This window comes from Notechis scutatus, chromosome 1, assembly GCF_049901735.1.
Source record: "Notechis scutatus isolate UNSWTSFEM ecotype Mainland chromosome 1, rNotScu1.2, whole genome shotgun sequence".
Lineage (NCBI taxonomy): Eukaryota > Metazoa > Chordata > Lepidosauria > Squamata > Elapidae > Notechis > Notechis scutatus.
This window is the reverse complement of record NC_142009.1, coordinates 162604747-162617512: the sequence shown is the minus strand read 5'-3', so window position 1 is coordinate 162617512 and position 12766 is coordinate 162604747. Positions and strand designations below refer to the sequence as shown.

At 38.3% G+C, this 12766-nt stretch overlaps 1 protein-coding gene across 3 annotated transcripts in view; it reads right to left on the bottom strand.

The window, feature by feature from the left end:
- DRC11 (dynein regulatory complex subunit 11) overlaps positions 1 to 12766 on the bottom strand; it is a 121709-nt gene that overhangs the window by 46703 nt on the left and 62240 nt on the right. For all 3 annotated transcript variants that reach the window (XM_087949341.1, XM_087949340.1, XM_087949342.1), the window contains exons 7-10: positions 11665 to 11749; positions 10752 to 10896; positions 3792 to 3863; positions 2221 to 2327 (exon numbers count right to left, since the gene is read on the bottom strand). In XM_087949341.1, coding sequence (XP_087805467.1) covers positions 2221 to 2327; positions 3792 to 3863; positions 10752 to 10896; positions 11665 to 11749 — 409 coding nt within the window. The remainder of the gene's footprint in view (positions 1 to 2220; positions 2328 to 3791; positions 3864 to 10751; positions 10897 to 11664; positions 11750 to 12766) is intronic.

The following is a 12766-nucleotide window of genomic DNA, read 5'->3' as shown; positions in this document are numbered from 1 at the left end:
TAGGAAAGTGTAGTTAGCTCATAGTGCAGCAGGCCCCATGACAACTGGTCCCCTGATGCTGAGTGCAGGTTACCTCTATGTTGGGGGTACTGCATTGATAACTAGTTAGTTTCTATGTACAATTTAAAGTGTATATTTGACTCATAAAGCCATAACTGACCCATGCTTATAAAGGCAGATGGGTATTTGTAGAACTGGCTTGATCCATCTGGTCACCTTAAGAGAAGTTAATATCTGAGAATATTTGCACCAAGACAAATTCCTTGTGTGTCCAACCACACTTGGCCAATAAAAAATTCTGTTCTATTCTATTCTATTCTATTCTATTCTATTCTATTCTATTCTATTCTATTCTATTCTATTCTATTCTTAGTCCCCACTTCCAGGAAATTGGGGCTAAAAGGGGTCGCTCCAATTGTCTGCAAGAGTCTCCCAGTAGAAATCAGGTGGCCCCATCTCTTTTGGTATTCGGAAGGATACCATGACAGAACTGTTCTGTAGAGCATTTTAACTAGCTAGGGAGTTTTTAACCTTTATTTTTATATTATTGTTATTTCTCATATTTATCTTAGTTTATTTGTATCTTATGGTTCTTTTTTGTTTTTAGTTGTTTACTGTATTTGAAGACTTATCATAGACCACTTAATCTTTCTTATACTATGGAAACCATCAAGAGTTGCTTGGCTAGTGGTGAGCCAGATATGGAATAAATACTGAACATATCATGCTTGATGTGAATCTTAAGATTGCAGCATGAAATGTACACCATCCAGGACTGAAGCCTAGGCTCTTAAGGAGTTTCTAGCACCTTGATGGTGTAAATCACATGTAGCTTTTGGCTTGAAGGCCATATCCGGTTCCAAATAAGTAATATACTGCAGGGATCCCCAACCTTTTCGACGCCGCGGCCCGGTACCGGCATCAACTGGGCACCGCCATCTTTTTGACGAAAAAGTGCTTCCGGTGACCTCACCGGAAGCACTTTTCATCAAAAAGATGGCGGCGCCAGCGCTCCGGTGAGCTTTTCGGGTAGAGATGGCGCCGCCATCTTTTTGATGAAAAGTGCTTCCGGTGAGCTTTCTACCCGGAAAAGCTCACCGGAAGCACTTTTTTACCAAAAAAAGATGGCGGCGCCCAGCAACCAGCGGCCCGGTAAGAGTTGTTCCGCGGACCGGTATCGGTCCGCGGACCGGCGGTTGGGGACCCCTGATATACTGTATATATGTGATCTTCTATGTACGCTTTCGCACACAATAAAATATACTTCCTTAAACTACTGCCTATGAGAGAGAAGGAGGGGAGAGAGGGAGAGGGAGAGAGAGAGAGATCAGTGTTCCACAATTCCTTTTCTGCAGGTAAGCCGAAAATATTGATCCAGCAGGAAAGATGGAATTCATAATCCTAGAGTAGACATTAAACTGGATTACAAAACACATGTAAGAAAGCTGTTGTGCTACAATAATTCAGAAACTGATTCACACATTGGGAAATCTGCTTTGAATCTTCTGCCAGAAACATACTAGGCAGCTTGAATGTTTTTTCAACTTTACAGTCCTGGAATTTCCTGGTGGCTTCTCATCCAGGAATTGACCAGGCCTGACCCTCACTAGCTTTCATGTGATCAGCTAAGATCAGTTATTCTAAATGGCAAAAATGCTGCACTTCCCAGAAACTTGTTAGAGCGTTACAATATATACATAAGACCACAAATCTGTAGCCTAAACAGTATACTGTATTTCAACCTACCAATCAAGGATTCTATGAACTCATTCTCATGGCAGAGCAGACCAGAAATTACGCATATACAAGAAATTATGCTACTAAATATTAAAGTCTATTCAGGGTCTTTAAAAAGCTAGAACTGAAATATTCTTTTACAGTACTACTTTAGATAAGTAACATGATTATCAGAAGGAATTGGAAAGAATGAAAAATTTTCATGATGTCAGCAACTCGTTTCCTGCTTATTTTATTTATTTATTCATTAAACAAATGTATATATATTTTGTATTTATATAGAGGCCACCTGCTTTTTTCTGTAAAACAAGGAACTTCCAGACAGCATCATTCCAATCATTTGTAGCACAGGTTTCAAAGATAAAGGCAGGCTGACATTAAATTATAAAATACATATTCCTGATAAGTTTTACTTTTGTATAGGAATCCTCTTTGACTACAGCCATTTTTTCTCTTTTAAATGGCCTACTAGGATGAAGTCACCTGAACTCTGATCTCTTCTTCCACTTCTTTCCTTTTTTCTTCTTTGATTAGTTCTGGATCATACTCTTGCGAAAAGTTCCATTTCTCATCTCTGTTCTTCCAAATATCTGTCACCCAAGAAAAGAACAAGAATGAGAATCGGTGCTTTTTTAAAAATATGTCTTATAGCATTAAAAATTGTATTTCTGGTTCTGATAACTGAATTCATCATATTAATCAAGTTTTAATGATTTTTTGAAATGGAAAATTAACTGTAATTAATGAAGTTAATTATATACTCAAAATAACAGGTTGATGTTGATAATGATAACTGGAGTGTTTCTTTGTGATATTATTCTCCATAGACCACGGGTGTCAAATGGGCTGGATGCGTCATGTGCTGGCCACACCCATCCCCATTTTAGAGAAGGGGAAAAAGTTACAATACATCATGTGACGACAACGTATCATTGTGAGTTTGACACCCCTGCCACAGACAATAGGTAATTGAATTTACTAATGGATTCTTTGACTAGCAGGTAAAAAACAAGCATTCTCCTATAAGGCCTATTGAGAAATGTGATATTTCCCATGTCTCTATCTCCCTTTCTATTACAACAGAGATATGTGAAAGCATCTTTTGATATTCCTATCTAAATTAAAAAACAAACTATACTGGCATTCTTTTAATTGATAATACAAGTATCCCATGAAATTTTATGGGCTTTTATAGCTGCACATAACTTTTAAAGCAGGGGTGTGCCCGCAGGGGACATAGATCTGGCCCATAGGGCTGCCCTGGAAACAGCAAAGGACTGGTCTGTGGTGCCTCTGCCCCTGAAAGTGGAGCTCCGTTTTCGCAAGCAGAGGGTTGGAGGAGGCCATTGCAGCTGAAAACGGAGCTTGGGACCCCATTTTAACTGGCAGAACGCTCAGGCCAACACAGACGCCCCTGACACGAGTGATGTCGAGCTGGCCACGCCCACCCTAGCCACGCCCACCCAGCCCCCGAGATGTGACTCTCAATGAAATTGAGTTTGACATCCCTGCTCTAAGAGTTACATCTATCAACTGGAAATTTCCACAGTATTGCTCTCCAAGTATTTAATAAAACCATGATTATACCATTATTAGCAGCGGCTTCCATTTAAATCGCACAAAGTTAGGTACTTCTTTACCATGAAGCCTACAGATAAACTGAATATTTTGATGAAGCAATACTATGTCCCATCCTATAAAAATCTATGAAATCCCCAGACATACATTTGAAATGTAAACTTTTGAAACGCTATTTTAAACATTATAGCAAAGCATGTGTCTCACCCTTGGAAACTAATTTTCAATTTCTACTATCTATATTTGGGGATTATTGTTTACATATCTGATTAAAAATGGACCAGCGAAATTTGTTTTATGTCATCTCTTAAAGTTGACATTGACCTTACAATTTCTTTTTGATTCAGCCAAGCAGGAGAAGAATGTTTTTAGTCTTAGGCACCCACATATAAATATTTAACAAAAAGCACACAAAAACATAAACTGTCTAACTATTCACCACATAAACAAAGCTATTTCAGTTTCTCTCTACTTGCCTTTGTATTTGTTATTTCCTTCTTCCATGATTGGGAGAAAATTACTTGGGGACATTTTCCAACCTTCCTCTTCTTCCTTAATGAATAATATAAAATCTTGCTAGAACTGATTTTGGAACACAGTTATAAATAAATTTTCAGATTCAAGCTGAAAAACTTGGTTTTAAAGAACAGTTGTTATTACTGATCCTTACATTTACTGGCATGAATGAGATTTTACTTCTTTAATTCCATGTCTTCTGATATGTTTTAATCTCTCATTCTCTTTATTCTGTATTTCATTAAGCTCATTCTGGATATTTGGGTGTATGTGTATGTGTATATGTGTATATATATATATAAGTTTTCTTAAGTTTTCGCGGGTATTTATATGTAGGGTATTCAGCTTTGTTCGGGTATCTTCCCATGTCATTATAGTTGTGCTTTTAAAGTTGTAGCAACGTTTCGGCAGAATCTCATCTGCCATCATCAGGCTTCTGTATTGTGTTCGTCTGTGAGTCAGACTTTCACAGCCATTTCTGTTTTAAATTTGGTGCTAGCCTACTGCTGTGCCAGAATGGTTTTTTCTTCATCCTGATTGGTTGGGAGTCATGGTCTGTGTTTATTGGTCTTGGAGTTTGCTGTGTTCTACTTGATGGGTGTTTCTAATATCTTCTGTCTGTTTTGTAGCTTTTTTCCCCCGACGAACACTATACAGAAGCCTGATGATGGCAGATGAGATTATGCTGAAACGTTGCTACAACTTTAAACTTTAAAAGCACAACTATAATGATGTGGGAATGTATATATATATATATATATACCCGCGAAAACTTAAGAAAACAAATATCAAACCTCTACGGGGAGGAAATAAACAGCCAGATCAAAACCTACGAAACTGGAAATTAAAAGAGCAGGAATACTATGTGACCTCCAATTCCTACGCAGCTGCAGAGACAACAATACTACACCAACCTGCTTCAAATTAACATTTCATCAAAGCACAGCAGCCACTAAACGTATCCTGAAAAGAACTGAAATGGCTTTACTAAGGAACGAGCTCCACAATAAGAGATTCGATTAGATCAGTTAAACAAAGATTTGCTACACTACACCTGGAACTGAGCAGCAAAATCCACCCTCTACTTTGGGACAAGATAAAACAACTTACAACTTGGAGAGCTGATTCTGAAGGCATTTACAAACAAGAAAAATTATTGAAAAAACTAAAGAAATTAGAACATGACAAGAAAACCCCAACAACTCACAACAACACCTGAAACAATTAGTGCACAACGTTTCCAACAGAGAACTCACCAAAACAGAAACAGATGTCCTAACCAAAGGATTCAATTATGCTATAGCACCCCAAAAAATCCCCACAGAATCCATCATATGTGCAGTAGAATCCAGCCTAACTAAATTAAATACAGATGAAGCTGATAAAATAAGACACCAAGTTACCAACATCTTATGCACAAGCAAACCACCAAAAAGCAACTTACAGAAAAATGAAATCAAAGCACTACAAACCCTGAAAAGAGATAGCAGCATAATCATCCTCCCAGCAGACAAAGGGAATGCCACTGTAGTAATGGACAGAAAAGACTACGAAACAAAATTGACAGACCTACTCCAAGACTCCACATACAAACCCATAAACACAGACCCAACCACATATCTGGAAAAATTAACCAAGAAGAAAATTATAACCAGCCACATAAGCAAAGAGATCCAACACGCGATCATACCCAGAGAAATCTTCCAGATGCCCCAAACTATACGGCCTCCCAAAAATACACAAAGAAGGCATACCTCTCAGACCCATAGTCAGCTCCAGAGGAGCACCACTACAAAACCTAGCTAAACACCTAGCAAAAGAGCTACAGCCCCATGCTGAAACAGCAGCTTCTCATGTAAAAACTCATACCACTTCTTGGAAATGATCAAAGATCTACACGTGGAGCAAGAAGATCTGCTTGTAAGTTTTGACGTGGTTTCACTATTCACTCAAGTTCCGATAAAAGAGACCCTTGAAATCATCAAAAATAAATACCAACCAGCTAAACACCTCATGGAACTAACAGAACACTGCTTAACCAACACATATTTCATATACAAAGGACAAAGATACAAACAAATAGAAGGAGCTCCCATGGGATCACCACTGTCACCTGTCATTGCAAACCTGTTCATGGAAGAATTGAATCCAGAGCCCTGGCCAATGCCATCCTCAAACCCAAACTATGGTTAAGATACATCGATGACACATTCGTGATTTGGCCCCATGGACAAGAAAACCTAAACAATTTCCTAACACACCTAAACAGCGCACACCCCAAAATCAAGTTCACCATGGAAACAGAAACAAACAAACAACTACCATTCCTAGATGTACTAATCTAAAAAAACAGATGGCACACTAGGACACACCATATACCAGAAGAAAACCCACACCAACCGCTACCTCAACGCCCAATCCCACCACCACCCAGCACAGATAAACTCCGTGGCTAAAACACTAATTACCAGAACCAAACGCCTGGCAGACAAGACACACATTAAGACTGAACTATGCACCCTGACTAAAGTACTGACAGCCAACGGCTTCCACAAAAGCAAAATCACCAGCTTGATCCACAAAAACACACTGAAACATAATAGAGACCCAGAAGATGAACAGACCTATGGAACAGCTGTCCTGCCCTACATAAGAGGTACTACAGACAAAATTAGTAAGGTACTACACAGACATCACATCAGGACTGCCTTCAAAACAGACAGAAAAATAGCAGCCATCCTTAGCAACCCCAAAGATAAAATTGACCTGGAAAACCAAGGCATATACGAAGTCCCCTGTGCATCATGCCCGGCCACATACATTGGACAGACCAATAGAAGAATAAGCACCCGCCTGGATGAACACAAAAATGCAGTCAAAAAGCTGGAACACACTTCCTCACTAGTCCAACACATGGAAGCCACAGGTCATAGCATCAACTTCAATGGCACCAAAACCCTGGCCACTATAGAAAACCCTAATCACAGAATCATCAGAGAAGCCATAGAGATTGAAAAAGACCAGAAAGCATGAATAGAAGAGATGATTCCACCAGGCTGTCAATCATTTGGAAGCCTGCACTCACAAACAAAAAAATCTCCACACCACAAGCCAGGCAAACACCTGGGCACAAACAGATCCCCTGATACCTCCAGCTCAAACACACCCCAACCAGGCACCCAGATGAAACCCAGCTTCCTAACTAATGATAGCCGTCCATTTACCCGAAGCCAAGCTGCACTAAAGGCCTCCATTAAAGCAACACAATGCTGCCAGCCAATCAAGATACAAAAAGAGCCAAAAACAGACAGAAGATATTAGAGACACCAATCAAGCAGAACACAGCAAACTCCGAGACCAATAAACACAGACCAAGACTCCCAACCAATCAGGATGAAGAAAAACCATTCTGGCACAGCAATAGGCTGCCCCAAATTCAAATCTGAAACCACTGTAAAAGTCTGACTCACAGACAGACACAATACAGAAGCCTGATGATGGCAGATGAGATTCTGCTGAACGTTGCTACAACTTTAAAAGAACAACTACAATGACGTGGAAAATACCGAACCAAGCCGAACACCATACATGTAAGTACCCAAAACTTAAGAAAATATATATATATATATATATATATATATATATATATATATATATATATATATATATATATATATTCTTAAGTTTTCGTGGGTATTTATATGTATGGTATTCAGCTTTGTTCGGTATTTTCCCACGCATTATAGCTGTGCTTTTAAAGTTGTAGCAATGTTTCCAGATAATTGACAGTCTGGTGGAGTCATCTCTTCTATTCATGCTTTCAGGCCTTTTTTCAATCTAGAGATTTTTCAATCTAGAGATTGAAAAAAGACCTGAAAGCATGAATAGAAGAGATGACTCCACCAGACTGTCAATTATCTGGAAGCCTGCACTCACAAACAAAAAAATCTCCACACCACAAGCCAAGCAAACACCTGGGCACAAACGGACCCCCCCTGATACCTCCAGCTCAAACACATCCCAACCAGGCACCCAGATGAAACCTAGCTTCCTAATAAATGATAGCTGTCCGTTTACCCGAAGCCAAGCCACCCTAAAAGCCTCCAATACAGGAAACACAATGTTGCCAGCCAATCAAGACAAAAAACGCTACAAAACAGACAGAAGATATTAGAAACACCAATCAAGCAGAACACAGCAAACTCCAAGACCAATAAACACAGACCAAGACTCTCAACCAATCAGAATGAAGAAAAAACCATTCTAACACAGCAGTAGGCCAGCACCAAATTTAAAACAGAAACGGCTGTGAAAGCCTGACTCTCAGACGAACACAATACACAAGCCTGATGATGGCAGATGAGATTCTGCTGAAACGTCGCTACAACTTTAAAAGCACAACTATAATGACGTGGGAAAATACCCGAACAAAGCTGAATACCATACATACATACATACATACATACATACATACATACTGGGTATAACATTTGGGTACAGGGAAAAGTCTTTATGTGTATGGTTGTAAGCAAATTGGTTTCTTCCTGAACTGTCTCTTTCTCTTTCTCCTGTCTTTCTGTGTTTAAATGTGTGCAGGAAACTGCAATTAGGGATCCCACTGTTACTGGAGTATTAACTAGAAAATTCACATGGCCAGTAGATTTTGCTAAGTGAAAGGTGTCAGACATCCTATTGTTTGAAATGATATAGCAATGTCTAGCATGTCCTGCTTCTAGTAACCACAACTGAGTAGATGAAGGTTACAAGTTGGAGTGACTGATAGAACCACTGTCCCTAATAGCTCCACCCCAGAATTTCTAAAAAGTTAGGGAGGAATCCTGATGCTTATTCATCTCATTACATATTTATATTAGCTGGCTTAAAGAAAGGTCTCTATAACATTTTTATTAGTAGCATTTAAACAGTTATTTATTATGTTGTATTTATAAATAGATATGATACTGTTTCTAAACCATACTACAAATAAAGTTTCTCAGTCCAACTGTGTCTGACTCTAGGGCTCATCTCCAATTCTTGCCTGAGGGAGCCAGCATTATCCAAAGACATTTTCCATGGTCATGTGGCCAGCATGGCTATATGCCAAAGAAGTGTAGATCTCTGTTACCTTCCCACCAAAGTGGTACCTAATCTACTCGTATTTGCATGCTTTTGAACTGCTAGATGGGCAGGAGCTGGGCAGAAACGGAATGGGAGCTCACCCCGTTGCATGGAATTCGGGTCTCGAACCTGGGCTGTCAGATTTCCAGCTGACAAGGTTAGTGTCCTTAACCACTGAGCCATTTAAATTATTAAATTAAATGTAATAATTAAACTAAATTAATAATAATTATAATCATTATAATAAAATTAAAAATTTGATTTTATTAAATTAAATCCTACCGTTATTAGTAGAATTTAAATGCAGAAAAACATGTATCTATATAAATTTTCAGGGATTCTGCCAATCTGATAAAAGGAATAAGAGAATGATATAAGATGGTTCTCACTTCTACACTGGATGAATTTTTTAGTACTCCTGAGTCTCAGGTAAGACAAATATGCAATGTTTTTTCTTAATTTTAATGTGATCTAACTGGCCAAGTGAGAGAGAACTGAGATTAGGCAGCTGCTCCTGTAACTTCCCTAACCATTAAAGCAGAAAATAAGTCCCTCAGCTGAGTCTTTTGGCATCCTATGTTGATTTCTTTTTTTTCCTAGTCTATCCCAAATTATGCAGACTTGTTTTATCAAATCAAATATTTATTATGATGATAAACCTGCATCCGTTTATGTTTTAGTTTTAATGTATTAGGAGGAGCTTAGAAGAAGCTGTACAAAAGCCTCAAGTAAGTTACATGTGCCCATGAAATCTGAAAACTATTAGCAAGATTTAGCAAATTCTTGGAGTGCTTCAGAGACTTTCAAGTTTGTTTATTAATTACATTTACACTTAACCTGTTCTCTAAGATGTTTAAGGCAGTCATCTCTTGTTTGATCTTCCTGTGATTTGGAGAAAGGACTTGGCTCAAAAGCTACAATAAGTTCCATTGTGGCTTAGTGGAACTGGGTCCCCCTGGGGCTGATTCATCCACCTAGCTACTATATCACACTCACCCCAGTTCTTGTTTTCTGTGGTATGTTTTTCTTCTAGAAATGTTTAAACTATTATTCTCTAGTTATGTCAAAATTCTGTTAAGTTTTTGAGAACAAATTGTTTAGAATCAAACCTGAACATAAGTTAAAACAAAACTCTTACATTTCATATCCATGGAATTTAATTAAGCCATGCATTGCTATGAGTCTATTCTTCATTTGTATTGTCTGTTTCATTCTTACAATTCAAACTATTTAGAATATGCATTAACACTGCACATCAAACCTGCTTCTTATAACATGTTAAATAAATGTGACTTACAAACTCTCATATATAATTTGCAACTGTTTTATGCACACAAAACAATCAAATATTAGAAAAGCTATGTTAGATTTGGAATTGCTTTGGTTGAACCCTTAAGAACTTCTGGAGGTCAGGAATGGGTGTAACTAGTTAAAAACATTGCATCATGTTCCATATTACATACATACATACATACATGCATGCGCGCACACACACACTCCTACATATAATAATACTACATCCTCAGGATTGGAGAAGACAAGCTACACTGAGTTTGAACCCTTTAGCACCATATAGTATAGCACAGAAAGTTTCAGAAGGGTGATAAAGAACGCCTAACCTTCAAATAGCTCTTCACAATTCTCCTCTTTCAGGCTGACCAGAGAGATACATGTATCCATAAAATTACAATATATCAAAACAAAATAAAATAAAATAATATCAAAACTCTATTAGAGAATATTGTTTTTACCATCTTTTTTCTGGATTTATATATATGTTATGAGTTCTGACTCAGAATGACTTGCCTCATCTTTCTTCTTTGGTTTCTTTTCTTCTACCTCATTTCCTTTCTTCTTCGATTTGCCCTTTTCTTTTTTTTCCTTTTTCCCCTTTTTCCCTTTCTTTTTCAGTTCTTCTTCTGCTTTAGCAGCCAGCTCAGCAGCAACCTGACAGAAAGAATCGTATCTGTTTACATTTTAAAAACACCTTAAAGGTGGTACTGTATATAAGAAGACAAATGAGCTGATCTTAGGGGTCATTCTATTAATAATTGTTCCCTATTCGACTTTAAATGTGCTGCTTTTCATGAAGGGAAGAGGGGGGAAGGCCTGTGAGCACTTATTCGCAGTGGGGACCTATGTGTCAATTTCTCTTCCCTCCTGCTGGAAATTAGATTCAATGAGCTTTTAAAAATAAATTTGGAGAGATATCTTACAGTTTTTATTGTTGTTGTTTGCTATACTATATAATAAAACTTTTGAGGATGGGTAGATAGCAGCAAGTCTAATGAGTAAATAATTGCAATCAACATTTTATATGCTCTTGACAGAGACAAAGCACACCATTTCACTTTGCTTGATGCCCACATTGAGGCCTTTTAGGATGTATTCAAAATGTACACAAAGCCCACTGTCACCTTTTAGAGTGACAGAAATTGCTATAATCAATGAACTAATTGTATCAGGTCATTGTCTTTTTTATTTGTTAAATATCAATTTATTTATCAAATTTATTTGCTGCCCATTTTGTGATTCTCTGCTATAAGGTAGAATTCATTATTATAACATTCAATGTATAACGAACAAGTAACACTGAACTAAAGGAAATCAGCAGTAGCATTTTGCTTCAGGATGCCTACGTCATAAATCACTTGTTGATTTGTTTTTTAAAAGGACAGTAAGAACCATATACATTTATACTGATATAAACTCTACCTCTTCTGGAGTTTTTTCTGAGAAAAGAACTGCTGAGCCACCTTGTTCTTCATCAGGATAATCAGGAAATTTTCCTGTAATATGCCTGTTTGAATAGGATAAAATATAACATTAAATGTACTTGATAACTAATAGAAAAGGATATTTGTAGCTCAGGGTTGAACTGTGGGGTCTTTAGTGCTCTCTGAGCCTGGTTGTTTTTTTCTTGCAGACATTTCATCACCAAACTAAGTAATATCATCAGTATGGTGTGGTGTTTGATCTCATTTTACATACTAGTGGCTTGCTCTGACAGTATTGGTGGGTGTGGTATTAGTGGGTTCCTTGACTGGGATGTTATTTACTGTTAGCTTGTTTGGCAATTCCTTGATTGGAGTATTGTTTGCTTCTTGATTGTTGATCTAATGTTAATCTTGGTGTTAATCTGGTCATCTGGGTGCTGATTGCTGGTGAGGAAGTTTTCCACGTTGGCATTATGATTGTCTCTTTTGATTGGTATGTAGATGTTGTTTATGTGTCTGTTGATGGCTGATTGGTCTGACATCTCTTAAAACTGACATCTCTTAAAATAGAAGCTAGAGTGGACTTCCGGTTTGCAGGGCTTCGGCGGCAGCAGAAATCCGCGATTGTGTGCGGTTTCTGCTTACGCTTGCCGCGAGTGCTCTGAGCCAGCTGGCTTTGGGGCTAAAGCCACCCCGTAGAGGTGGCTGAAGATAGGGGAGACCCGGCAGGGTTTCAGGGGAGCCGCATCTCCCCTCCTCAGCTGGCTTAACTCCCTTTTCCAAAGGCGGTAGAGTGGCAGTCAGAAATGGCTGCCACAAAGAAGCACTCATCCAGAAAAGAATGTGCAGGAGGAAGCTAAGAAGTGAAAGTTTTGGCTGACCGGGATAAGAAGCAACATTCAAGATACCCTGGAATTAAAATTTTATAAAAAAGATACATCGCTCCCAAAGAAGATCCGGAAGCAGCGAATGAAAGTGAAAAGGGAAAGTTTGTTTTTTCTCACTCTCCTTCCTTACGGTGACAGCAGATGAATGAGAAATCGGAAAAACCCGCTTTGGCATCAGCAGGTAATTAAACTGGAAAATCAAAGCCAAGGGGA